General features: G+C 50.0%; 1 protein-coding gene across 8 annotated transcripts; it reads left to right on the top strand.

Annotated features, from left to right (window-relative positions):
• Positions 1 to 518: 518 nt before the first annotated feature.
• On the top strand, positions 519 to 27,508 carry ARNT (aryl hydrocarbon receptor nuclear translocator). Of its 8 annotated transcripts, none has more exons than XM_076360181.1 (23): positions 519 to 586; positions 8,765 to 8,876; positions 10,192 to 10,236; positions 11,470 to 11,514; positions 14,208 to 14,252; positions 16,758 to 16,971; positions 17,122 to 17,335; positions 17,419 to 17,484; positions 17,594 to 17,693; positions 18,113 to 18,178; positions 18,666 to 18,751; positions 19,201 to 19,277; positions 19,451 to 19,585; positions 20,045 to 20,119; positions 20,918 to 21,069; positions 22,817 to 22,927; positions 23,133 to 23,211; positions 23,606 to 23,729; positions 24,358 to 24,457; positions 25,123 to 25,273; positions 25,505 to 25,664; positions 26,161 to 26,303; positions 26,905 to 27,508. In XM_076360181.1, exons 1-23 carry the CDS (start codon positions 562 to 564, stop codon positions 26,992 to 26,994), a joined length of 2,415 nt encoding a protein of 804 aa, XP_076216296.1. In that variant the 5' UTR covers positions 519 to 561; the 3' UTR covers positions 26,995 to 27,508. The 8 variants fall into 8 exon arrangements, with proteins under 8 accessions (XP_076216296.1, XP_076216295.1, XP_076216297.1 ...); XM_076360180.1 differs by having other exon boundaries at positions 26,161 to 26,312; XM_076360182.1 differs by lacking the exon at positions 14,208 to 14,252 and having other exon boundaries at positions 26,161 to 26,312.
• Positions 27,509 to 27,840: the final 332 nt, after the last annotated feature.

The raw sequence follows: 27,840 nt of genomic DNA, 5'->3' as shown, positions 1-27,840 counted from the left end.
AATCCCCATCCCAGTCTCAACCCTAATCCCAGTCTCAGCCCTAATCCCCATCCCAGTCTCAACCCTAATCCCAGTCTCAGCCCTAATCCCAATCCCAGTCTCAACCCTAATCCCAGTCTCGGCCCTAATCCCCGTCCCAGCCCTAATCCGGTCCCAATCCCGATCCCAGCCGCATTCCTGCCCTCCGACCAAAAAAAAAACCCCAAACCACCCGGCGCGTGACGTCACCCGACCCGACCTTTAGCTCGCCCCACGCGCGCACCCCTCCCCACACACCCCCGTCGTAGCCACGCCCCCTCCGGAGTCCCGCCCCCTCCCGTGGTAGGGGCGGGGCATGGCCGCGCTCACCGTACCCTGCTGGCTGTGCCGCCGGGCGCGCTCGCCCCGCCCCCCCCTCCGCTCCCCGGCTGGACCAATAGGAGCGCCGCGCCCCGTCCCCGCCCCGCCCCTCTCGGCGGGCAGGTTAGGCTGCGCGGCAGCGCAGAGGGTTTTCCTGTGCCGCCATCTTGGCAGTGGCGGTGAGGAGGGAGGCGGGGGGCGGCCGCCGAGCCCGCGCCGGCCATGGCAGCTACCGCCGCCAACCCGGGTGAGCCGGGGCGTCTGGGCCGGGCGGGCCGCGGAGGGGGAGGGCCGCCTGGCCTGCGGCAGTCGCGGGGAGGCTGCGGGGGCGCCGGGGGGTCGGTCCCCGGGGGTGTGTGTGTGTGTGTGTGTGGTGTCGGGCTGGGGCGTCCCGGGGGCCTGAGGGGGCTCCGGGGGCCTGAGGGGGCTCCGGGCCGGGCGGGGGCTCCGGGCCGGGCGGGGGGCTGCTGAGGAGCCGTTGAGAGAGGCAGCGCTCGGTGGAGGGAGGTTGGGTCGGGGCAGCTGGGCTGGTGGTGCCGTTAGTAGGGGCCGGGCCGGGCCAGAGGGCTCGTGGAGGAGGCCCGGGCCGGGCCGTGGGAGCTTTGGGGTGGGTGGAAGGTGTCAGCCGGGGCCGGAGGCTTTCGAGGGGCTGGGTTAACGGGGTGGGTCGGGGCAGGAGCTTTGGGGGAGCCCAGGGGCGTTACCTGGAGCTCGGAGGGTTCGGGGCTGAGGTGAGAGGGCTGGGGGGGGGGCTGGGTCAGGAGGGGCCCCGTGGGAGGGTGGGATGGGGTGGGGGGCACCCCCCGAGAAGAAACGAGGGAGCCAGCGTGGGGAAAGGGTGCCGAGGGACCCGGCTTGGGGGTGCCCGGCTTGGGGGTGCTCTGGGGGGGGTGTGTGTGTGTGTGTTTTGGAGAACCAGCGTGGTTGTCAGACGGCAGGAGCTTTCGGAGGAGGCACCCCCGTTGCCTGGCAGGCCGCGTTGGGAAGAAGGCAAGCTGGAGGTGGAGAGAAGGAGACGGCGTGTGAGCCTGCTGCGGCGGGGAGGAAGGCGGTCGCGCTCGTCTCCGCTCCCCGAGCTTCGGCGCTTGGCGTGGGCCCTGCGCAGGCTGCTCTGGTGTACCTGGTGCCGGGGTCTGGTTTCCATCATCGCCCTCCCCGGGGGAGTGAGCACTAGTGGGGCTCGCTTGCGTTTATTGTCCTTAGTGGTTTATGTTGGTTTTAGACCCTTTTTTTTTTTTTTTTTTTTGCTGTGCGTTTCACTGAGGTTTTCTTAATTAGCAACAGACAAAAATCTGATGGCGCTGTTTTGAAAAGGATTTTTACCAATCTCCTCTCCACCCCTTTTTAAACTGCCGAGCTGAATAGCTGGTGCATAAGCAAGGGTGTGAGCGCCTGTCAGCAGAACGCAGAATGTTCCTTCAGCTTTTGCTCCCGCAGGTTGATAACCGAGGGGTGACTCCCTGTTTGGGGGAAGCTGGAAGTTGGTGGTATCTGATGCTTGCCGAATAAAATCGAATCTTCCGGGCTTTATCAAATTTCTGGCTGAGTTGCTCTGAAATTAGTATGTATCTGGAATAACCCAGCATCTGTGAAGTTGTAATGGATTTACAACGTGGTGACTGAGGTCAGAATTTAGGCTTCTGTGTTTTTTTGGGTGGGGTTGGTTTTTTTTTTTTTTGGCTTGTGGTTTCTGACTATTCTTGCTTGTGGCTTGAGGCCGGCGAGGTCTTGGGTTGTGTGACATGTTCAGGTTTATCAAGGACTGTTCAATGTGACTTCTAAAGGATGATTTTTTTTTTTGTCATTCTAACGATATAGGAAGCTTTTGTGGCTTTAAACATTGAGAAAACGTGTTGGGTCATTTGTCTGCGGTGATTCTGAGGCAAGGGTGCAGAACTGGCGTCTGGAAATACGTGGTTGTGGTTTCACATAATGATCTGAAATTCTTCAGCAATCAGAAGTTAGAGATGGTGTGTTAGAAAAAACAAGAATCCCTGATTCAGCTTAGCAAAAATATGTCTGAAAGGGAAACTGTCAAAGTTGTGATCCCGTCCTGCGGCAAAATACGCTTTTGGCTCACAGCGATATCCCATGAAACAGTCAGATTATTCCAAGTAGTAAAATCTGAGTCACGTGTATTGGTGGTGGTGTGGGCTTGATCAGGAAGTTCACTTCTTCTCCTGCCAGCGTAGTGCTAGATCAAGGTTTCGCAGCTTGGCGGACAAAGGATGCGTAGCTGAATGTACAGCAAAAAAAAAAAAAAAGCCGTTGTTTGGGGTAAGAATGGAAAATGTGTGTTATGAGCCAGCTCTGTAAGGATCCAGTGAACGAGAAAGGCAGGTACTCGTGGCTTTTAACTGTTAGCGTATCGCAAAGTGTTTATGTAAGGGTAGTCTTCGGAGTTGCATGATATTTTGCGTAATAGGAAAGGGGTTTTTTTTTTGAACAAATTCGGGAGGAAAAGAGAAAGAACTTTCAACATCTGTGTTTAATATTTATAACTACGGGCAGACTGACTGACCAATTTTAGCTTGGCCCTTTTAAACTGAGGGGGAAAAATACTTACCATCTGCATAAGCATTATATACATAGAGATTATTAATAAACTAAATTACTTGTGAAAATTGTTCTTTAGAAGCTGGGTCCTCTTTTTCTCGACGTTGAAAAATGGGCTGCAGGGCTCCAGTGAATACTGGATAATGCCTCCAAATATGCTGAACGTCCTCGCAGCTTGAGCAGGGCAAACTGGCCGCAAAAATAAGCTGGAGCTTATTTTAAGTGTTCAAACGGCAGCTTGCGTTCAGTGTCGTGCCATCCTGGGCCTTCTGTCCTTCCTCGAAATGCTGCACGGGCAAAGCAGGTCGCCTCGGAAACCTGAGAGAGAGGTAGATAAAGCACTTCTCCGTTTTCAGATAAACTTACTGAAAAATAAATCTGCAAAACCTTTCTGCTCCCTCATCTTTCTGAGGGTGAGGTGAGCCACCGCACAGTTTACTGGTCTTATTTAACTGAAAAAGGCTTAAATTGCGAAGCCTGCGAGATTGAAAGCTTTCAGTTGTGCCAATTTAAGCAAGTTTTATGTTGTTAAAATCTCCTGGTTAGGAGTGAAAAGAGAATAGCATCCACTAACCGGGAAGAAATAGGAGGAGGGATTAAAAAAAGAAAAGTGGCTTGCCTTACTTGCATTACTTTACAGGTTTTAATATTAACTTGGATTATTAGGACACTTTTAGTGCTGGCTGGATAAATATAGGATTGGTCAGCTTCACTTCAAACATTTACTTTTACGAATGCGTGACTTCCAACACTTGAAAATGGAAGATGCATTCTTTTCTATGTTTTTTGAGTTAATTTCTGTAACGCTTCTCGGGGAAGGTTCCCATGGGGATGGAAGCGCTGAGCTGGCATTGCATGGGAAGTTGAAACCACCTAAAAACAAACCCCCACCTCCTTAAAAAATAAATCTCTTTAAGGTACCCGAGACGCAGAAATTGAGACGCTTTGTAAATACAAAGCCACGTGCGCTGCTCAGACCGAAGCCTTACAGTTGCGAGTGAAATGCAAGTATTCGTTCAAGCGGTACGCTGGTTTATCTTAGCAGCTGTTTTCTGCTTGCAAACCTGCTCTAAACTTCCTTGGCTTTTTGGGGAGCTGGCTAATGGTTAAGTTTAAACTACATCTTGCTATGCTAAAATGCGCTGGCTGATAGTGAGCCTGGTGAACAACCGTATGCTAAAACTCTCTGCAGCAGGAACCACCATTTTTGCTGTGCTTTGTACAGCGCCTGCCTGTAGCAGACGAAGTGGTACAATAAAAATGCATTTAAGAGCTACGGCAGGCCCGTCTCGTAAATCAGAGTTTTGACTATTTTCTGTCACTTTATTTCTGAAGCTTTTTCACTGTTGAGATGCCAGTAGTTGCAACAGAGCCCTTCCCGGGAGAGCTGGGCTGGAAGTCTGGCTCTCGAGATGACATTCCCTTAGCGATCTTCCAGCCTATTCTATTCTGGGTCGAACTGCTGGCCGAATTGTGGCTGTGCTTGCAGATTTATATTCAAGTTACAAACGAGGATCCGTAATTTCTCTGCGCTGCCTCTGCTTATCTCTTCTGGCCTTCATTAGGTTTAACACGTGTTAACGGCAAGCAGGGATCGATTCTGGAAAGGGCTGGAACAGAGAGCTATCAAGGATATTGCTTGTTGCAGCAGTGACTCTACGAAACCCACCAAAAGCCCCAGTCGATCCTTCTCAGAGGGCAGGGTGGATCGACTGGGGCTTTTGGTGGCACGCCTGACTTTTGAAGAAACCACTTTCAAAACGAAAACGAACGTTTGTCCCGTTGCTCTTAACGTTGGTTGTTTCAAAGGAACGTGTTCGTTGCCCCTTTTGTTGTTTTGGAGTGGTTGAAAAATGTTGTTCTCGCCGCTTTGGGTATCGATACCCTGAGTCAGAGTTAAGCATCCTGATACCTGGAAACTGAACAACTGATCAGCAGCTTTCCCGGTGACCATAATTTTCAGTTGTGAAACTGGCATTTCGTGGGTTATAACGTACCAGGCTTTCTTAGGGTCGGTTGACTCCATTAGCTGGGTCTTTGGCTCGGGTTGCCTCCGACTACTCACATCTCGCCCTTTACGCTTGGAGCCGGTGTGGCTTTCGAGTGTAGTTGTGGAGGGATTTCTGTGAAGTGGCTGCTGTTCTCACGATGAGCGTCTGGGCCAGGGAATTTGCTGAGAACGTGTGCGCGTGAGACGCCCTCTCCACCACCCGCCTGTCATGTGCGAAGCTTTCAGAGCTTGCGTTGATCGGTTGGGTTCCATCAGTTCCACGCTGACCTCAGTATAATATTGCTGTACGGCCCGTGTTTGGATTGGGGAAAAATGGGGGTTTTGAAAGGAAGGTTTGCATTTGTGTGAGTGTCCTAGAAATTCTGAAAGGGGAAAAAGCTAGACCTCTTCCCACCCCACCTGCCTGCCCCATGCTCTCCCTATTTTTGGGGTGAGGATGTGGTAGAGAGGCCAGTGGGTCATGTGAAAGAGTACATAACCATTTTGACGCTCTCCCTCAGTATGCAGAACAAAATATTACCAATTTACACGACCAGATCTCAAGACATCTTGTTTTCTTCCACTTGTGAAAGGGCACACTGTACCACGAGAGGCAAATGTTTCCGAGTAGGAAGCTGAAGCACGAGGTAAAGTGGTTTCATCGTGCGATGCTGCTGTGAGATGCTAGTCCACGCAGTAGGCTCCTTAGAAATGGCAGAGGCTCAGATGGGGCCTTTAAAAACAAACAAAGACGCCCTCCCTCTCCCTCAGCCCTATTTAAAAGTTGATGTGCGGAGGAACAGCACTGTGTCACTTCCTTCCCCTGCCCGAAAGCGGAAATTCCTCTCCCCTTAATAAAATGATTATCTGCCGCGCTCCAGAAACTTTATTTCTGTTTAGACCATGGTGTTTAAATACGCGTGTTGAAAAGCCAGGGGCTCCTTGGGAAAAGGAATAAACCTTCTGACCTGGTTTACTTGCACGTGAGGCCACGTTCCGCTAAACAAAGACCTTTGATGTCAGCCCTTTCTGCACCTTGGGACTTCACTTGGAAATAAGGAAAGGGGCACAGAGGTGTCCAAGCGATCCGAAATCGAGTGGAGAGGAGATGGGGAAGGCCTGTGGTCCCAGCGTGGAGGATGGAGTGTGAGGAAGGCCAACCTCTGTTTATTTTAAGTGCATCACGTCAGCTGACTTGACTTTATCACGCAGGGACCGATGTCCCAGCAGAGACCTTATGCATTCACATGTTGAAAACCGCTAACCTCAGATAATCTTCTGTCTTTCAAAAATCTTTGTTTCCATACCTGATTCTTTGTTCTCAAATTTTTTTTGACACTTCAGCGAAGTCCTCGCGTTTTGTTGCTGTAGTTAGTGCTGAAATTGGGTGTGCTCGCTCATGCTGCTGTTTGGGGCTGTTGTCGTTGGCCCCTTCAACTGCCGAGCACTGAGCTGGATGCTTATTCCATATTTTAGTCACCCCTGGGAAATATTATGGACTGGCAAGGAAGAAACTTCTTCAGCAGTGCCAGCTGCTCAGAGGAAAACAAATCAAGCAGTAACACAGGCTAGCAATGTTACTGTGGTAAAATATATATATAAAATTTTTTTTTTTGGAAGAAATACCAGAAGTTTTGGAGCAAGTTTCCTGAGAGCTGGAGCTGTTACGAGCCAGCTGCTGTGGTCCAGCCACACCGCAGAGGTGGTTGGGCTGTTGCGCAGCTCCGCTCTCAGCTGCAAGCGAACCACCGTCCAACTCTGGAAGTCCTGCTTAGATTAAACTGCTGGTGGATTGAAATCTGACTTCAGGAACTGTAAAAATACTTGATAAACCCAGACGTATCTATGACGTTAAAAAGAGGGGTTTTTTCCTTTCCTTTCCTGATGTTGGGAGTGCAAAAGGCTGTTTTATGTTTGATGAGGTGAGAAGTAAAAACAGGCATCGTTGCACAGAAGCTTCCTATAGCATAGCTCTCCTTTACGTGTCGACCAATATCCTCATGGTCTTGGCTAAGCAAAGATTCAACAGCCTCGCAGCTTAAGCCCTGATTTTTTTTTTTGCCATATTTGTTAAACCTGACTTCAGTTCTTTGCTTTGTCCCACCAGTTCTGGCAGCGTTTCATGCATTAGCAGCTCTCGGCGTCAGCGTACCACTTTGCTGTGGTTTGGGAACCCCAGCAATAGGCTTTTTTTGTGTGTGTTGGGTTGTTGGTTTGTTGTTTTTTTTGGTCCCCTCCGCTTTGATAGAGCAGAAGCGGTTTTTCTACCTTCAAGGCACGCCACGCAACTCAGTTTGCAAAGGTGGTGGTGGAGAGTCTCTGGCTGGAGCGACTGTTTTGGTTGCAGTCTAGCAGTTGGTTAGCAGCAAACTTAAAAAAACACAGCCATTAAAATGAGTACAGAGCTGACTTAGTTCGGAAAGATGAAAAAATGCCTTAACTTGTTTAAAAACTCTGGTTCTGGTGCAGATCAGACTCTGTTAACGTAGAAGAACGTTGAACGCAGCTCTCGTGGCAATGTTACGACATGGTTTCAGTTTAAGCCACGCTGAGCAAGCTTTGAACAACTACAGGGCCTGTTATGCGCGCTCCTGAACAACTGGGATTAGGAGAAAGCCCTACTTGAGGATCGAAGAAGTAAGGCTCGGTGTCTGCTATCAAACACTGCTTTCAAACGTAGTCTCGCGGCTTGCAAGGGACGAGAAATTCCGGCTCGTGTTGGTAAGAGCTGGGAGCTGCTGGTGGAGTGTGCAGGGAGGAGAAGGGGGCATCCACGCTGCCCGACGGCGGGCAGGGGTTTGGAGCCCGGCCTGCCCACAGGGCCGGGGAAGCGGTTCAGTCTGTGGTTGCGTAGAGAGCCGAGGCTCTTTGCTTTCATTGTGGAAAAAACCCATAATGCGTAACAGGCTTGGGCCTGCCGTCCGACTTGTGAGGGCAGCGCGTTCAAGTTCTCCACTTAGATGCTTCTTTCTTTCCCGTGCCCCAAAAGGGGCTTATTTTCACGTCTCGAAGCAGACTTCTTGTTTTCTCAAATGCTGCGTCTACGTGGAACCTCTTGTAGAAGCAGTACTGCAGTATTGGGTGGCACGGCCTCTGAAGGCTCACCAATTCCACACTTCTTGAGCGCATTACCTGCCTGTTTCATCTCTTAGAAAGCATTGATTAGGTTTCCTACTGTTTATGTGACTTTTCTACATGTAAAAGACAAGGTTTTTAGCTCCAAGCAAGACTGCCATTGTGCTTAATGGAGGTAGTGTCATTTCAGGGAAGAACTGATGTTCTTTTGCTCTGGGTGCGTGGCCAGTTGCGGAGGAGCATAGGCAGAGACTGGTAATCATGCCTGTGGTGCCCACAGGTTGGTATTGCCGAAAAATAGAAATGACTGTCTGAAAGATCATGGTTTTCAAGGTGCCTTACAAGCGCCTTGGTTAATTCTTTCTCTTTCAGATTGAGAAATCTGAAAGATTCTCTCTTCGAGAGGCGGCGTTGATGTTATTAGGCAAACTTGCAACTCTCCTCCTCCCCTTCTGCATACCCATGCAGCTAGCATATGAGAATGCGTTCAGCCCCTGCCCACGATCACGTCAGACTCCTCCTCTGTCTAAAAAGGAGACCACATCTTTTAGTTTAGCGATCTAAGCTTTTGAGCTTATGAAAACAGCATGTGCTCAGAGCTTGAAATGGACCCTTAGTGCAGGCTCCGGAGAGACAGTAGATGAAAGGGCTAGAAACACACATTGCACAAAGTCTATCCACATCAGATGCTGAAATGCGATCGCTTTTAATGGGAGCTATATGTGGTGAATACTCTGCCCTCTGAACTAGAGAGGGGTTTGACATAATACTGGTTTATTTTCTCTTTTCCACTCTCCTGTTTAGAAATGGCATCAGATGTTTCCTCACTGGGTGCGGCCGTCAGCTCCGGGAACCCTGGACCGGGTGCACAAGCTGGAGGAGCCATCGTTCAGAGAGCCAACAAGAGGCGTCCTGGGTGAGTGTGTGCTCGGGGTGTGTGTGTGGTGGTTACTTTTTTGGGGGGAGGCGTGTGTGTGAAGTGTATTTTTGAGGAAGCATTGTTCTCTTGAAAGAGTGGTCAGCCTTGTGATGAGGAAACTTGTCTGCTCCTAAGCAAAGAAGAATTGCCCGGTTCCTTCAGGTGCGCTGTATCCAGTCCTTTTACTTTGTAGTGGTATGCTTTATGCCAACCGTACCCGTTAAAGCCGGGTTCTGTGTTACGTATAAAAAGAGGGGATTAAAAAGTTGAGTTGCGCCTCGCGGAAGAGGGTTGCTCACCAAGGATTGAGAGTGAAACAGGAGTCGCTGAAGCAGTGAGACAAGCCAGTTGCAAGAGAGGTAGAGGAACAGAGAATGTGAATGTTGGGGCCTTACTCAAACCTTTGCAACTGTGCCCTCTCTGGGAGAGGGTGGGGGGGAAGCCGCGATGTGCTTGTGGTAGGCTTTTTGTTTGGCTAAAAATGCCTTTGCAAATTAAAAGGATATTGAGTGGCTGCTCTTAAATTCCTGGCACAAGAAATTTCCTCTTAATTTTCAAGCTAATTAAAATCTCTCCCTGCCCTCCCCCAGTCACTCGCACTCTTTCCTTCACCTCCATTTGCTGGTGCTCCCACTCCCCTGCAGCTCCTCCCACGCTGTCTGCTACTTGTTCCTCGCACTTCATTTGCGAACACGCACGCTGCCGTGCTGCGTCTACGCGCCAGTTTTCCATCCTGAAAGGAAGTGCAGTGAAAAGCCTTTCCTCTGTCCTCCCACATGCACTTACTAGAAATGTTTTTTTTTTTTGACCCTGTTACAGCAAACACGGTGACGTTGTCTGCTGTTGAACTAAGGGCGCTAACTACGCAGGTCACCAGACTGAACTTTAACTCTTGAAGTATTTTGCCGTCCTCTTTTTTTTTTTTTAAATGCAACCGATCCAAGCTTTTGGGTTGGGAGTGCTCCATTTGTAGGCTGTTGATCAGTCCCTTGAGCAGCGAGGAGCAGTTGTGGCAGCCTGTTGGGCTTCGGATCGCTGCTAGGAGACCCAGAGCGTTTGGAACAGGAGGCTGTGGTGCAGCGGGTGCTCCAAGTGGGCTTTCTCTCGCTTGAACTGTTTCCTTGCTCTGTTTCTGATAGACATGTAAAGGAAGCCCCCTTCTAAACTTTGCGGGTTGTTTCACCTTAGCCCCTGGGATTACTTAAATCTTCCTTTCAAGAATCGTCTGCATCCCTGTAGGGACAGACAGAAAAGCGACCCGTAAAGGAGAAACCGCTTGGTTAATAATGATATTCTCGCTTCTGTTTTTCAGGCTTGATTTTGATGATGACGGAGAAGGGAACAGTAAATTCCTCAGGTGAGGGAGGACATCGCACCCAGAAGTTTCTGTTGTGTGGTCTAGATGTGTCTGCATTTCCCCCAGAGCAGGAGCTTGCTGCTGGTGTGGCTTTTCCTCTCCAGCAGTGCAGAGGGAGGCGGGGGGGAGTCTGAAGGAGGCAGTGCTCCACTTCCTTAAACTCTTCCCTTTCTCCTAGTCAGCAGTATTCCTCCGTCTTTGCAGCTGATGCCAAAGCAAAGCTGCTGTGCACATGGGGTCTGTGAGTCCGGAGAAGGGACTGTGACTGGGAGGGCATCCCGTTACCGCTTTGGATGCGGTCTCCACCTCGGGTCTCCCTGGGCCAGCCCCGTAGCGAGATGAGGTCGGCTGAAGAAGCGAGCCTTGCGAGCCCTGGGTTGAAGCGGTGTCGCAGAACTCCGTGATGCGGTTGCTGCGTTCGGTACCAGCATCTCAAAAGATTAAATGGTTTCCATAAATGCTTCCAGCAATCCGCTGGTTGTTCCGCGCAGCACTATAGGAGCACTGCTGCTGGCCAAGCCCCTGTTGATTGATGAGAAGAATCTTCTGCCAAATAGCTTATCGGCACAACAGTGAGATGCTGAGCTTTTGTTAGTGCCTCAGACACGTGTTACTTGGTTCTCATCTGTTGTGAGGATGCTTCAACTACAGAGACATCCTTACTCCCAAGGAGTTGGCGAGGCTGCAAGTATCTCCTCTCGTGATCCATATGGAACGCAGAAGAGTTGGAAGACCTCACGTCATTTATTTGTAGTCTCACTACGTGGTTTAGGATTGGACAACTCTAATGATACTGGAAGTCCATATGTTACAGTCTTTTAAAGATGACTGCAGAATGGCTTTGCGATGATGATGGTCCTGATGAATGTAGGATTTGCCTACTGAGATCGTTTGGATGAGGGTGTTGATTTGGGCTAACTACCTTCAGAGTGCAATTAAACCTATTTCTTTGTGTGTGATTGTGCTTAAATTACTGAGTGTGATGCCGCTGTCCTTGATACGGATGTGATGTGGAAAACATCATCAAGGTGATAAAAAATAATTAAACAGTAGTCTTCTAACTAGATAAATGAAGAGTATGGTCCTGGATTGCCTATGCACAGCGGAGTTTGCCTTTTTAACACCCGGCCTTTTTTGTGTGATTTATTAAACCTTGTTCTTCTCTCAGTGTCTTTGGGAAAGAAGTAAGTGTAAACACTTTAAGAACTCTTCTTCCTCTCCCCCTTCTCCTAGATGTGATGATGACCCGATGCCAAACGATAAAGAGAGATTTGCCAGGTAAGAATCTGCTGTGATGCAGTTTTTGAAGCTTTTGGTGCCAAACCACCTTAATGTAAGAGAGATCCTGCAGCACCCTTCTAACTAGCAGTTAGATTTTCTGTCTTTGAAGGAAGGTGCACCGAGGGATCCAGACATTTTCCTTGATGTTTTTGGACCAGTTTGTTATGAGTGTGATGAAATTACGTTCCTCTTTTTCAACATTTCTTTCAGCTGTTGCCTTGGACTCTCATTCTTTTCTCCTGCTCGAGAAACTTGCAGAGATACAAGTTTCGTGCTTAGTTCAAGTTTTACTTGAACAGGGTTTCCTGGCAAATGGTGTGTTTTGTGTGTTTTGTGGGGGAGTTAGGCAGAAGCTTTCTCTATAAATGGGGGATTTCCTAGAGATCGGGGTGTACAGTAACATTACAGGCAATATTTTGACTCTGATTTCTTTACTTGTTGGTGTCTGAAGGTAGCTCTGTGCCATCTAGTACTGGGACCGACCGCATGGCATTTTTACAGCTTTCTGAAGCCCATGGAACTCAATTTAAATATTTCATGGGTTTACTTTGTGTTGAAGTGTAATGTTTTTGCCGAAGCGAGGTTCTATGTGTATATTCCGAGTGCTGTAAATTCCAGGGTGTCCCCTCAGTGCGAAGGCACGTCATGCTACGCCTTGCTAAGAAGAAAAGTGAGCAAATACAGAATAGCGGCCAAGACACTGTACTTAGTGGCTTGTCTTAAGGAGGGGTCTGACTTCAGAAATCCCTGGAATTGGAGTTAAAATTCAAGTGATTGGGGACGTTGGGGAAAGGAGTGCCCAGCATGTTGTGTCAAGGAGCAGGGCAGATCACACCGCAGGGCGAGCCAGGAATGACGTTGGGTGCAGGGGCCTTTCCCCGTGACTTCACTGAGGTCACGCACTGAAACTAGTGGTCTAGAAATAAAGGCTTTGCAAAATGCCTATTCCAGAGCTATAAACCTGTGTCAGAGGCAAAAAAAAAAGGGCAAAGCCAAAATTTCAGGTCACCGTCATTGCTGTTACCTGCCAGAGGGCTAGCAGGGAGCTCTAAGCTGGGGTTCTCCAGCTTTTTAAGTGGTTTGACTTGATCTGAAGTCAAGCAAATTAGAAATGTTTGCCAGCCCACGTCGAATAGCTTTGTTCCCTAGTGCAAGGCATAAACTCTGGGCACTTAAAGGTATAACAGACCCTGATAATAACATTTAAGTGCTAAGGAAATGCAAAATGCCTACAGCATGTGCTTTTTTTGGTGAGCATTGTAGTGCTGAACAGCTTCATGGCCCTTAAAGCTGAAAATTCCGCTACTGAACTGTGCGGTGCCGTAGCTGGAGTCGGATCTTGGCTCCCTGTGACCCCTGCTGCGGTGCGGCCTTTGATCACACTGGCTAATACACGCATGGTAGGCGAGGAAGGAATAAACAAAGAAACAAAACAACTGCATGTCACTTCCGAATTGCAAAGGCCCCAGAGCCTCCGTCTCTGGCGGGGCACCAGCAGTACCGATGCGCTTTAATGCAGGGATTATCGCTCGCAATTACTGGCTCAGGCAACAAGGACAGCGGCAGGAGGCGAAGAGCAGGGACGAAGTCATCGGTGGTGTTAGCGTGTTGACGCCCCGAATGCAGCCGCCAGAGGAGCGCGGCACAGCTCCCCTCTGCACGTGTGCCCCCTTGGCCTGCCCGTAGCGCTCGGATCGGTTTTCCGGGGCTGCTCGTATCATGCTCCTCGCAGCTCTGGCAGCCCTCGCTTTCCCAGTACGTTCTTCCCTCCTCAGGTGACGTGAGGCAAAACAGAGCCTGGAAGTGAACATGACTACTTTTTGTTTTAAGTGCCGTACTAAAACCTGTTTGAAGTGGAAGGGCACCACAGCTGACTAGTGCTAAAAACGCCTCCTGTACTCCATAAATCCACCGTGTACGTTTTAGATGCTCAGCCTTTGAGAGACTGCGTGCCTGCCTCACTGGGCACGTGTGGTACCCTCTCCCTTCCTGGCGGTAGCTTTTGGGGGATTATTTGTTTTCCAAGGCAGCCAAACCTCAAGGAGGAAAACTTATCATCAGCCTCTGTAAAACAAGGTTTGCAGATTCCTCTTCCTGGAAAACTGAAAGTGCATGCAGGTTGGTGGGGATGTCTGTGTGCCTTTTTGTAGACGAAGCGCGTAACATCTCTCTGTGCTGTTTGTTGTGTAGCCATCTCGACTGTGTTGTCCTGAATGGTGTTTATGTAGCAGCATTACGAAAATGTGTGGTGTTAGCTGTGAATCTTACGCTGTTTGTGGATTTTGTTTTTTTTTAATCTGCTTTTCTGATTTGTTAATACTATCAAAGAGGCTATTTTATTTTTTTTTCTTTAAAGAAAGAGTAGTTTAATGTGACTGGGACCCTAATTCTCAGTTCTGCCATTAACCTTCTAATCTTGCGCAGAACAATCTGCACCTCGGTTATATATAAAACAGAGCTACCCCTTGCCTATTTTGCAGTCTCGGTAAGCGTCTTAAAACTTCAAAACAATGTAGATAGCGGGCACCCATTTAACGTGTAATGTTGCAAACTAATGACTGCTTTGTTTTATGGAATTGCTCCTCTGCAAAACAGACGTGTCTGTAGGCTGGGTTTCCTAGTACATCTTCCCATTTTTCATTTCTTTAAACTTTTTCCATTTTAGCTTAGATCGCTGATTTTATTTTTAGGTCTGATGATGAACAGAGTTCAGCGGATAAGGAGAGACTTGCCAGGTAGGAGAATGGAGATTTCAAGCATGGACAAGCAGAGTATTTCCTTTCCTTAATGTTTCTCTAGGCATCCCTTCTCTATTCCCCCCCCCCTCCTTCCCTCATCTGCTGCAATAGAGGAGTTGAAACTGAGCAGACTTCTGGAAATCGCTGTGTAATTGGAACTAGGAGGGGAGAATGTCTTTGGGGAATACACAAAAGGATTTGTTTGCCGAAGACCCGCAGGGTAGAGCGTGGTTGGGCCATTGCTTTCACTGAGTGCTGTGGCTTTGCTAACCTGTGCTAAGTACAATTTCTCTTGTGCTGGATCAAGGTGCCAAACGGCCTCTTCTCACCTTGGTAAGGTTTTGTTGCAGGAACGCTGTTGTACTATCAAAATGGACATTAAAAAGTGTATTAGTTCAGGTTTTTTCTACCCCTTAAAACCTTCCAGGAAAGGTGGTGTCCTGTGCATTACAGTGATTTAGGCTTACTGAAAACAAGATTTGTATTCCCCCCCCCCCCCCCCCCCCCCAAGTCCCTATTTGTAATTAGTGAGGGACTGTGGCTGAAATGACCGAAGCAGTCATTTTGAATGCTGTACCACTAGTGCAAAAATGTACCCTGAGAACGTGCGCGCACAGCTGCAGCTGGTTGAGATGTTGTTGTTGTCAGGACTGCATTTCTCCAGCAGAAAAACATCAACTGTAAATGTGCCCTTACCTATTTTCAGCTGCAAAACAAAAACTGCTTAAGTCACTGTCAAGGTTTCTGATGCTTGCCACCCACAGCTCGTTACTGCTGCAGAGCTGAGGGTTGGTAATTCGTGAAGAATGGCTTGTTTTGTGGCTTGCTGTCTTGCAAACTTACCCTGTAACTTCTTAGGACTGTTCCACCCTAGACTCGTTCTTGAGCAATGCGCAGGGCTAAAAAGACTTGTCATGGGTGCTGAGAATGCCACAATTCTGGCCGGTTTATTGCCCGCTGGCTGGTTTTAAAACAAAAAAAATACCCCCCCCAAACACAGCCTTTTCTTAACTGCAGTATTGCATAGCTTAAATATTTGAGGAGATAAGGAAACGCTAGAGGTGGGGCCTGTGGATACAGCAAACAGCAGTGCTTTTCGGGGGTTTCTCCTCCAACGAAGTAGTGACCCTTTCCTCTGTCGCCAGTAGTCCGTTGTTGCTGTCATGCAAGAGCCTGTAGTAAAGAATATTTGGCGGCGGGGCCAGAAAAATGTCTGGTGGTTTCCCAGTAGCTTTTGTAGCGAAGGTAGCTTCCTTTGCACACTTGAGCATGTGAGTTTGGAGAAACTGAATTAAAGGTGAGTGTGACGATTGAAGCACTTCTTTTCCTGAATATCGGTCTCTTGGAGCAAGGTCACCGAATGATTGCACACACCTGGTAGTGATAAATGCTCTGGTTTTTTGCATTTATCCTCTTTAATTCACTTGCCTGTCTATGTTCCTTCCAACACTTTCATCTCACTTCATTTCCCACCGTGTGCTTCCTTGCATCTGATCCATCCTTCTGTATAGGAAACCTGGCTTTCAAGTTCTGTTTTGAAAAACCCACCTTAGTAACCCAGTTAAACTACGCGTGCCGGATAACGAGAACCAAGTCTAAAGAGGTTACGTTCTGGTCTCCAGGGGTTGATGGGGACCGTGCCCTGTGAGCAGGCTTGCAAAAGGCGTGTGAAGAAGTCCTCTTTAAGGACTGTAAGTGGGCAGCATTCGTTGTGGTGCCTCTTTAGAGGTCTGTGCGCACCACCCAGGTGTGTGCCTGGCAGACGGTCTGCCCACACTGGCCTTGATCTGTACAGAAATCAGGTGTATATCTCCTCTAAAGCTTTCCCTCCTGCCGTGATACTGTAAAAGGCTCTCGGTGTAACTGAGAAGTATCTTCATAAAAGCACTGCAAGGTGAGACTCATCCGTTGTGATTTAGGTGCCCGAGTCTTAGCTGCAGCCCTGGCCTCCTTGTACGGTTATTGGAGACGCATGGGTGTCTGAACGGTGATGGTGGTGGGGGATTTGATTCGTCCTTGGACAGACAGTGGGTGGGATGAGCTGTCTTAGTCTGTCTGCACCAGTGCTGTTTAAAAGGCAGATTTTTCTCAGTAGAGCGAGGTGAACCCCGCTTTGAGAGCAGAGGCCATAGTAAAGGAAGAAATCCTTCGGCTTGCTGCAGTGTTGTGGAAGTGATGGGGAAGCTTCTTCCTCTGCTAAAATAGCTTAGCCTAGCTTGTTGCCGTCACCAGATACCAGGGAAGCGATGTGATTTCAAGCAAAGGCTCTTGTCCGCAGCAAAGAAGGTCCAGCTGTAGACTCTCCTCCTTGCACTTGTTCCTGTGTTCCTTTGTGCACGCCCAGCATGTGAGGCGCTTGTAGTCCTTCTAACTCCTGATGACCCTGATGCATCTCTGTGTTTTGCACTCTGGCCGTGTGGAGGCGTTGACACGGGGAAATGGCTGAGGCTTCTGGCTCGTTGGTAACTTCGTCTTCCTCCTCTCCTCCCTGGGCTTTTGCAGGGAAAATCACAGCGAGATTGAACGTAGGCGAAGGAACAAGATGACTGCCTACATCACAGAGCTGTCAGATATGGTGCCCACCTGCAGTGCCCTGGCCCGCAAACCAGACAAGCTCACCATCTTGCGCATGGCTGTCTCTCACATGAAGTCCCTGCGTGGCACAGGCAATACCTCCACTGACGGCACCTACAAACCCTCCTTTCTCACTGACCAGGTCTTGGCTTGATGCTGCTTTGTGGGAAATACTGCGATCAGAGGGGGGGGAGTTAAATTGTGGGTGGGGGGAGATAGGCACCCGGGGTGGGTTTAGAGGGCTTCACCTGCTTGGCTCTGGAGTTAAGAGCGTGTCTGTCTGTGAATGCAGGAACTCAAACACCTGATCCTAGAGGCAGCCGACGGCTTTCTGTTCATAGTGTCCTGTGAGACCGGGAGGGTGGTCTATGTCTCCGATTCTGTGACTCCTGTCCTGAACCAGCCCCAGTCCGAATGGTTTGGCAGCACCCTGTATGACCAGGTGCACCCGGATGACGTGGGCAAGCTGAGGGAGCAGCTCTCCACGTCGGAGAATGCGCTGACAGGTAAAGCAGCCTGGGAAGGGATTGGCGGGGGCGGGCAGCGTGAAAGCCTGCAGAGGACTTGGATTAAAACCTTCCCTTTGTAGAAGGAACCAAACCCTGGTGCCTTTCTAACAAGGATCCTGCAGCCCCCCCTGAGAATGCATCTAAAGGTACCATTGGTGACACTTGTCTTGCTAGTTTCCTAACATGTTACCTGGTGCCTGTGTTGGTGGAAGGACTCGTGTTGCAGCAGCATCTTGGTTTTCCTTCTTTCTTTAGGTCGCATCCTAGATTTAAAGACGGGGACTGTCAAGAAGGAAGGCCAGCAGTCCATGAGGATGTGTATGGGTTCACGAAGATCGTTCATCTGCCGAATGAGGTAATGAAGAGATTCCTTGGGGAAGCCTCACTTGAGCCTGGAGCTGAACTGGCTCCCTGGCCCCATCACGCTTTTATTTCAGCTTTTTTTGCTCATTCTGACATAGACGTGATATAACACGGCTGAGCTGTCCACACAAAGCTAACAGTCGAGTTCTTGAGATTTTTCCTTGCCCTATGCTAAGATAGCTCTCAAGACTGTTGTAGAAGATCCGGTTCCAAGTACCGATTTGTTCTGACCCTGTGTGTCACCTCCCTTCTTGAAGTCTGTAGAGCGAGGGCTTTTCACTTGTGTGGAGGAGATCCAAAGGTTCATCCCCATTTAGAGAGTGCTTCCTCTTATTCAAGGCTGTCAGATTGTTTTGATGTTGACCAAGAAGGATAAAAGCCTTTCCCCTTGCATTTCTAATTCTGGTACAGGTGTGGCAACAGCTCAGTGGATCCAGTCGCTGTGAATCGTCTCAGCTTTATGAGGAATCGCTGCAGGTAAATAACACAAGAGTTACGGGCAAGCACACTGCATTGCTAGGAGCAAAAGGAGCTACAGCTCTGTCATCAGAGTGCTGGGGACACACTGTGGTGAGTGTGTAGGGTAGACTAGGACAGCTCATAGAAGAGTTTGGGTAGATGGGCTGGTAGAGGAACCAAAGTACCACTATGTTGAGGAAGATAATCCTGGGGAAGACCAATCTTTCTTTATTCCAAGATTGGATTTGAAGTCAATTTACAACCACATGTTCCTCACGCTGTTGCTGTTGGGCTCTGGTGTATATTGTCCCTTTTTAATGTGAAATTGAGATAGATTCCAACCTATTGTGTTCTTGGACCTCTTGCATTTATGTTAAGTCTTTGTTCTATTTTTTTTTACCCTGAAGACATTCTGTGGAAGCTTTTTTAAAATACAAGTAGAAACCTTGCCTGACCTTACCCCAGTTTAATACATAGCACAATCAGGCTGTTTCTCTCTCCCAAGGAATGGCTTAGGTGCAGCAAAAGACGGCGAACCTCACTACGTCGTGGTGCACTGCACGGGTTACATAAAAGCCTGGCCCCCCGCAGGTAATGAGTGAGCTGAAGTGTTCAGTTGTGGCTGTTTTTAAGGGCACGTGGTCTGAAGTTGTCCATTCCGTGAACTGAATGTGCCAGCAAATGCTTTCCCAATGTATCTTACCACTTGTTCTTATTTTAGGATTGAACTGATTTTTGCAGATGCTGGATCAGAGATCTTTGTCTCTGAAGGGTAGAGATACTGTAGAGGATGAAAATAATACCACGCTGTCCGATACGCTAGCTTGTGCTGAAAGTTAAAGAACTCTAACCCTTCTGGCAAAAAAAGAGGGAGGGGCAGGCAACTTAATTTACCGAATTCCTTCATGGGAAAGGATATTGAATTACAAAACAGGCTGGAGAGAGACGTATTGAAGTCAGAACTGCATGTCTTTTTCCTCTGAAATCAGCAATTTTTCCTGTATTAACCTTGCTGGAATTTTTTGGCACTCCCCTCTCAGGTGTTTCACTGCCTGATGATGACCCGGATGCCGGCCAGGGCAGCAAGTTTTGCCTCGTGGCTATTGGCAGGCTCCAGGTGGGTAGCATCTTTCGATGGTTCAACATTGCCTCGTCCTAAAAGTCCACAGAGTTAAACTCTTCTGTCTGAAGATGTTCCCTGATTGCCACAAATCCGACTGCAGGGCTGGCTGGTCAGGAGAAAGCAGCTCTCGCAAGATTCGATAACCCTGTACCTGTCTTACCTTGCAGGTCACTAGCTCACCCAACTGCACAGACATGAATAATGTTTGTCAGCCAACAGAGTTCATCTCCCGACACAACACCGAAGGCATTTTCACCTTCATAGATCACCGCTGTGTGGCTACGGTTGGCTACCAGCCACAGGTGAGAAAATGGTAGGAGCTTTCTGAGAAGGAACTGCTGTTCAGACTTACTTTCCCTCCTCCCTCTCTTGTACATCCTGGCTCTGCTTGTCTAACAGAGCTGATAAAACGATGCCCAGGGCCTAAACCAGACGTGTTTCTCTTCCACCGGTTGCTTTTTCACGTGCTTTTCTAAGTACTTTGATCATTGGAAGGATGGGTGGCTCTGGATTATGTCTAATGTCAATTAAGGTCGTTTTTGCCTCCATTTGCATTTGAGATCAAACGTTAGTCAACCACTGTTGTGCTTCTCTTTAAAATACAGCACGCCGGTTCCTGTACTTGGTTTGTGTAACGGTGATTTGGTGGTGGGGGAGCAGAACTACCTGTCCAAAGTGGAATTAATGGGGCAGACCTGGAAGAGGGAGTCTGCCTGCCAGATGAACTGACTTGAGATCTCTCCCAATTCTTTTAAAATTAGGAGCTTCTGGGGAAAGACATTGTGGATTTCTGCCACCCGGAAGACCAACAGCTTTTGCGGGACAGCTTCCAGCAGGTAAAACACTTCAGCTACCGCTTTGCGTGCAGCGTGGTATTCAGATTGGAATCTGTCTTGGTGCTTGCAAAGCAATGACATTAATTGGAAAACCAAGAGAAAAGTAAACCGTAGATATTTCTCCTTTGCCCGATGGCAAACAGTTACAGATGTAGTCACAGAACTGTAAACGTGCAAAACAAAACAGAAGCATCTGATGTCTTAACTCTTGAATTCATCCTCTGGCTGCTAGTCCAGTCTGCTTTTAGGGCCAGAGACGTGGCTACAAAGTGCCTACTTGAATGCCATGCTTCTGTGGCTGAAACACTGGTTCATCTCTAGGGCCCAGCCCAGTGCTGCAGAACTCGAAATGGATGTGGTTTGCTTGCCCTGTTGTCGTTACTCTTATTTCTGAGGGCGTTGGACTTGTGGCAGGGCAGGTAAGACTGCCCCTGTGCTTTCATGACTCCAAAAAGTAGCTGCTCATATCCATTTGTCCAAATAGTTGGAATCAGAAGCAAGAGCATGTGCTTCATTTACTGGAGGTTTTTTCATACATCTCACCAGTGCAAAGAGATAAGAAAAGTGAAAGCCAAAAAGGGGATATTAGATTCCCCCCCGTATCATTCAGGAATCAAGATAGCGTTAAGGGAAGAGTAGCGGTGCCATTTAGTTGGGGAAAACCAAGATACGGTCTTGCAGGGTTTGAGGCAAAGGGCCATCACAAGGCTTTAGTGGGGGGTGGCTTGTGCTCAGAAGCGAGTTGCTCTTCAACACCTTCTTTTATCAGGTACTACTGATGGCATTACGTTTTTTTAGGTGGTGAAGTTAAAAGGCCAGGTTCTGTCAGTCATGTTCCGATTCCGATCCAAAAACCGGGAATGGCTCTGGATGAGAACCAGCTCCTTTACCTTCCAGAACCCCTACTCGGATGAAATTGAGTACATCATCTGTACCAACACGAACGTCAAGTATGTACATGGAAATGACTTGCCAACCACCAGTGGTAGCACACCAACCTGATGGGATCTTGTCCCAGAATAACCAACTGCGGGAGCTCTGGCCTCTCCCCCTCACCAAGCTTCCCATCAGTTTGCACAGGCCCTGGAGCAATTGCTGAGTCCCGTGAGCGCTCTTTTCCTGGGCCGTGGCAGGCGCTAGAGGACTATAAAGTGCAAGAAATTTAATTCCTTTGGCTGTCTCGGTTGTATGGCTTAGCAAGCTGCCAAAGTTCAGCTCCAGCAGTACCTTTTTTAACTCTGGTTACTGGAGCAAGTCTCCTGTCTGTGTGTTTGCATTCAGAGCTAATATTAGTGAAGTCTGCCTTTGAACGTAGCTCTTGGACTCCTGTGACAGTCCAGGGGGGCAGCTGGTCCAGAGAGTGGCTCTTCACGTGAGCAGGACTGTCTGCAGCTGGTGGCAGAAAGTAAACACTTTATTTTTCTCCACTGCTGTAGTTTTGTCCTTGGATTCAGAAACGAGCTCCAGTGGGGAGACTGCTTTCGTTGCTGCTCTCTTCTTTTCTCTCTTGACTATTCCAGTGGGTTGGTGCATCTCCTTTGGGAGTGACCAGAGCTGCTCTCTCCTCCCATGAGTGAGCTCTAGGCCCCTTACAGAAGAGCAGCAACCGAAATAAATAAAGAAAAAAACAAAAAAAAAGCCTGCATGTGATTCTTAACTGCAGGCTCGGTGAGTGCAGCAAATGGAGTCTCTCCAGCCAGGCACACAGGAGGCTAGATTGCTTGTGGGCAGGTGAAAAGCCGGGATTTTTTTTTTTTTCTTTGCAGTGAGGCAAGGTCCTAGAGTGCTGGTAGCACTTCTTCCCTTCCTGCAGCTGGCAAGCTGATGCTTTCTGATGAGAAAGCATTAAGAGTTGAGCAGTGACCCAATCCCTCTGGCTTTAAAGAGCTGCGGTCTGAGCGCAGGGCTGAAATCTGATGCAGATCTGAAACGGGCCTTAATTCCTGTCCCGGTGTTAGAGATATCTCTTTGAACTCATTAATTCCACACGCATCCATTCTCACATCCATACTACGCTTTCTAGAAGCACTGCATACATTCAGACCAGAGAAGCGGCAGTCTGTGTCTGATCGCGTTTGAGGTGCATTTTATCTGTGTGCATCTTTGCTGGGTTATCCGTATTGTTTCATCTTCGGGATCAGGTACTACTGAAGCAGCAGCCTGCAAAAGAACTGTCGAGAAAACGCTGGACTTTTATTCCTTTCTTGTGGGAGTTAAACATTAACTGACTTCTGACAGTTAACAGAAGAGCATAACGAACTCCACCAATGTCTTGGGCTTAAAACCTAAAGCTGCTGGTGGTCTCTGCAGGCTCCAGCTCTGGAGTGTCTGACATAGAGCTGAATGGAAAACCTTGGGGGTTTTTAGGTTCCTACCACCTTTGCTCGTGCTTTAAGGATGATGCAGATCTGGCCGTGCTCCTGGTGTAGGTTATTAATTGCTCCCCTGCTCAGTGACTGAGTGGGAGGGGGCAGAGCCCTTTGGCTCACAGCCGTTAGCATTATATTACGTGACGCCCCCCCTTTCAGAGACCACGGAAACTGAGTGGAAGGATCCTTCACTTGAACAGGTTTTGCAAAAGCAAAGCTTCCAATCTTGTCCGAGACAGGTGCACTCTCCTACACACAGTAGCCAACTGCTTGCTTTCGTCTGGTATTTTTTAAACATATTTTTTTTTGTTTTTTCTTTGCTTTAAAGGAACTCGAGCCAGGAGTCTCGGCCTGCCCTGTCAAACTCAATGCAGAGGCCCCAGCTGGGGCAGAGTGTCAACCTTCCCCTGGAGATGGGCACGGCACAGCTGCCCTCAAGGTCAGGAGGTGCTCAGCTCCTTTTACCATGCCTCTCTTGCTGGTTCTGCCCTCCTGTCAAATAGCCTTCCTACCCAAACTTTCCTCTCTGCAGCAATGAACTCCTCTGGGCTAATGAATCATTGGTGTAACCACAGAATATCTGTTCCCTTGGCAATCGTTTTTAGCAGCCGGTGTTCTCCTGTTACAGACGCTTTCTATTTTAGGCAGCAGCAGCCGCCACAACAGACAGAGCTGGAGGTGGTCCCAGGGAGAGAGAGCCTGTCTGGTTACGACCACTCACAGGTAAATCAACGGGGTTTCGGTTACTCCCTGCATTTGTTGTCCTGCATTATTTAAATTACCTTTTGCTGGGGCTTTAAAGGTGGCCACGCAGGATTGACTTGAGGCTGCTGAGAGTTTGGAGGGGAAGGTGTTCTGCCTTGGGTTTTGCCGGATCCGCTCGCTTGATTCGGATCTGCCCCTGTGGCATCCTCCCCGCTATGCCCGTGTCGATGCTGCCAGCCCTAAACGGCCACGCTGTCCCGATAAAATACGCAGGAGTCCAGAGAGCAGCCCGGCCTCTTGCGTGCGAGGTCTTTGCCTGCAAAGCCCTCAGCTGTTCTCCGTGCTGGCTGCGAGACCGCTGACTTCCTTTGCGCTTGAGGTGCTGACGGCTCACACTTACACCTGCTCCCAGGTTCCCGTTCAGCCTGTGACTGCTGCCGGCCCAGAGCACAGCAAGCCCTTGGAGAAGGCAGAGAGCCTTTTTAATCAGGAGCGGGACCCGAGGTTCAGCGAAATCTACAGCAATATCAACACAGGTAGGGAGTGCTGGGCTGTGAGGCGTGGCCAGGGCCACGTCGCATGTTTACCCGATTTCAGCTTCAACCCGAGCGCTCTTTGCTCTTTCCTAAGTCACTCGGAGCAGTTCTGGGTGCAGGGGCTCAGTGTGACTGTGGTGTGGGCAGCCCAGGTCTTGGCAGAATAGTGCTGATTTTTGACGGCGGGTGGATAATTCCTGTCTACGCCGATGTGCTGTTGTGGCAGCAAATTGTCCTGCAGCCAACATTTTGCTGGAGAGGTGTGGGGAGGGAGTGGGTGAGAAGGTGTCTCTTGCTCTGGTCTTGCTGCCTGCCTCAGTCTGCTCCTTCCCGCTTGTCCTCAGAGAGCAGTTCTCTGTGTGTCTAGTCTGAGCACAGAACGTAGTGGATGCTCTAACCGCAGAGGACCTTAATGCGAAGTTTATTAGAAAATGGAGAGGAAATCAAATTAACCAGGCTTTTACAAAACCATCTGGAGTCCGTGTCTGCATAAGGAACAGTCATGTTTGATGCTTTGGCTCAAAACAGTCTTCCTTCACACAGGCACGTCTCTTGCAACTGGTTCTCTGTCCCTGTTCCTCCTGCAGAGACTTTCTCAGCCCTAACGTGAATCAACCTCTCTCCACAGACCAGAACAAAGCCATTCCCGCCAGCACGGTGCCTGCCAACCAGCCCCTCTTTACGCAGGGAAACACTTTCACCCCATCGCGACCTGCCGAGAACTTCAGGTGAGGCTTCCTGTGCTGTACGTTGAACGGCCTCATGTTGATTTTTGTCTTGTCCTGCAGTTGTTCCTGTTCTGTTTGTGTGTCCTTCTGCAACAGCCGAGTGTTCCCGGCCCCTCTCTGCGTGGCAGCGATTGTCCATAAATATGTAGCGTGCACAGAGATGCCCGTCCAGGCATCGGTTTCTTTGGGGGGTGGGGGAGGGAAGGGCTCCTGCACCCCTGCTCTCCTGCCTGGTGCTGCTTTGCTCCTGGTCAGAGGTGCAGGAGCTTTGAGGCTGTGCACGGGGTCAGCACGGCCCCTCCTCTGCTGCGCCAGTCCTCGCCCTCATCTTCACCTCCCCAGCTACTGCCTTGATTCCCTGATACCCCTCTGCTCCGCTGCTTGCCGAAGCGTGTCTGCAGGGTAGCTGTGCCTCTTGGACATGCCTAGACTGAAGCCCAGGAGCTGGGCTGGGTGAGGGTAGCCTTGCCCACAAACCCAGCAGCTCCTGCCAGTTGCGTCCACAGCAGGGCAGCATGATGGGCGCTGGCACGTGAGCCAAGTTACCCCACATTTCTGGGCTCGTTCCCCCCCCCCCCCCCCAGTAACTTGCACGGGTGGTGTTTGTGCCTCTTCGTCCTGCGTGCGATACCTAGTGTCCCAAGAGTGCCTCTTCTGTCTTCCAGGAGCAGCAGCATGGTACCTCCTGTGAACATTATTCAGCAGCAACCCTCATCAGCGGGCCGGATCTTAGCACAGATTTCACGCCACTCCAACCCAGCTCAGGTCAGCGGAACCAACTGGGCTCCAGGGACACGGCCAGCGTTCGCACCCCAGGTAGCAAAGCCTGAACCCTCGGTGCAGGCCCCGAGTCCCCACTGCGTTACGGACCCTTCTCGCCGTCATGCATCAACCTGCTCTAACTGTCTAGCTGAGTGACGGAGCAGCGCTGTGTGCCCGTGTGCTTTCCCCTTTGGGGCCAGTCCAGCAACTTCTCACCCTAGTTAAGACGAGGTTCGGAGTAAATGCCTCTCTCCTCTTCCTCTCCCGTTTCTTGCTCTCTTACAGCAAGTGGCATCCCAGACGGTGAAGACTCGGCCCCCTTCCTTCAGCATGGGGACTTTCCAAGGCACCCCATCCTCCTTCAGCCCCATGGCAGCACCTGGCTCTACGGCTTCCCCTACGGGGGCTGCTTACCCGAACCTCGCCAGCCGTGGCACGGGCTTCAGTGAGTGTGGCTTGGGGTGCTGGGGAGGCTGGGGTGGCAACAAAATCCCCTCGGAGGAAAGCCGGGAGCATCAGCCAGAAACAGCCTTGGCGTGATATGCTCTCCGTCGTTTTTCTCGTGTGTGTTGGGAATGCCCAAATGTAGAGAGCACAGCTAAATCCCCGCTTTGGCCAGCGCTGCCTTTGTCACCTTGAACCGTCGTCCCACCGCAAGGCTCCCGGGCAGATGAATTTTGAACCGTTTTAAGGCTGGCTGGGAGGAAACAAACCCCTCTGGGACTCCCCTGCCTTTGTCCTTGTTCTGCCCCATAGACGGGTACTGACAAATGCCGTAACGCGCGTGGCAGCTTAGTGGCTTTTCCTGGAGGGCAGATCCTACCCCGTTAACAACCAGGCACCGCAGAATGAGCTGTGCGCTTCCCAGTCCCGTTAGAGGATCACAGAAACCACAGCCCTGCACCAGGAATCTGTTTGCTGACTTGTTCTCTGTTGAACAGCCACGGAGGCAGCGCAGACCCCCGCCCCGTTCCAGGCGCGGGCAGCCGAAGGTGTGGGGATGTGGCCGCAGTGGCAAGGACAGCACCACGGCCCAGCGTCCGGGGAGCAACACGTGCAGCAGCCGCAGCCAAGCCAGCCTGAGGTCTTCTCAGTAAGACGGTGCTTTTTTAACCTCCCGAGCGAGGACTGGTGCGGGCCGATCTTGTGGGAGCGAACGGTCTTTGCTTCCCAAGCGTGGGCAGCTGGCTGAAGCGCCGGGAGCATGTCCCTCTAGTTTGTAATATCTGCTGAGGTCTCAAACCTGTGAATAACCCGATGGAGCTGAAACTGGAGGGGAGAGGGCAGAGAGGCCTCAGCTGGGCTGGCTTTGTGTCTTGGCCCGCTGCAGGATCAGTGTGAAACTCTACCGGCTCCGCAGTTGAATTAAACCCTTCTAGCTGCAATTAAAAACAGTAACAAAAAAGCCAAACACCCCCCCCCGATCCAATAAAGTGAAGGTAACTCCCGAGGGTTCGTACTCTTCCTGTGATTTGCTGCCCCCTGTTTCCAAAGGAGTCGGTGCAATCGCTGCTCGCGACTCAAATTGGCTGCTCTCCTGCAGCCTCGGGCACAAACCCTCCGTGCCCTTGGGAGGAGAGGGACCGCCTTGGTATGCAGTACCCGCTCTGGCAAACTCCTCCGTGGCTAAATTACCGACGTGACCTTCTAGTCCAGGTAATAACTCTCTCCTTGTATCCTCACAGGACATGCTGACGATGCTGGGAGACCAAGGACCCAACTACAACAACGAAGAGTTCCCAGAGTTGAATATATTCCCTTCTTTTTCAGAATAAAATAAGCCCTAGGGGAAGCAGATTATAGCTCTCTATAATATCCACGTGTAAAGGAAAACACCTAAGTCTTTTTCTCAAAGACTGCTGAACTTTCTAAACACTTCCTACCTTCTGGAGGCGAAACTCTGCCCGACAGCCCGGAGGATGGATGGCCGTGCGGCAGGAGGATGCTGTGGCTTCGGGCACCTCCTCTGCGCGGTGCTGGCAGCGGGGGACTGTTCGCCTGGAGGCTTCAGGACTTGAGTGCCGCGAGAGCAGCTGCGCTCATTGACTGAAGGCCCCGTGTTTCCAGAGCCGCTCGCGAGCGGTTTTCGTTCTGCACGCCGGGTCGGTCGGAGGGATTCCTGTCTGGAGTACAGACAGCCCCTCCAAACTCATAAGGTGGCTTTTACTGGTTTTATTTCGATCTTCTATACCGTGACTCTTTTTCTATAAAACACAAAGTATTGTAACTTTTTAAATGTTGGAAGAAACTCTTCCAAGCGTTAACCCTGTATAACGCAATTCTGGAGGACGCCTGCGTAAGAATCCTTGTCGTAAGCCGGCTTTCGCGGAGGAAGCTGGGCCGTCTTTGGAGGGTTGTTGCCGCGTTCTCCGGTCTGGGGTGCTTTATTTAGGGATTCCCGTGTTGGCAGGCACGCCGGCGTTCGCTTGGACGCCGTCTCTCTTCTGTGAACTGTGCAATGAATATGGGCCTCTCCAGTCGGTGCGACCTGTAAAATCCCTCGGGGCCCAGTCGTTCCTGTGAATGACGGGATAGTTACGAGCCATAAAAAAAAAAATATTATCTATGTAGCTTTGTTCTCGATGCATCAGTTTTGCAGCTGATGGTTTCTGTGCTGCCGT

This window comes from Aptenodytes patagonicus, chromosome 26, assembly GCF_965638725.1.
Source record: "Aptenodytes patagonicus chromosome 26, bAptPat1.pri.cur, whole genome shotgun sequence".
Taxonomy (NCBI): domain Eukaryota; kingdom Metazoa; phylum Chordata; class Aves; order Sphenisciformes; family Spheniscidae; genus Aptenodytes; species Aptenodytes patagonicus.
Note: the sequence above shows the minus strand (reverse complement) of the source record. Positions and strands in the feature narration are given on the sequence as shown.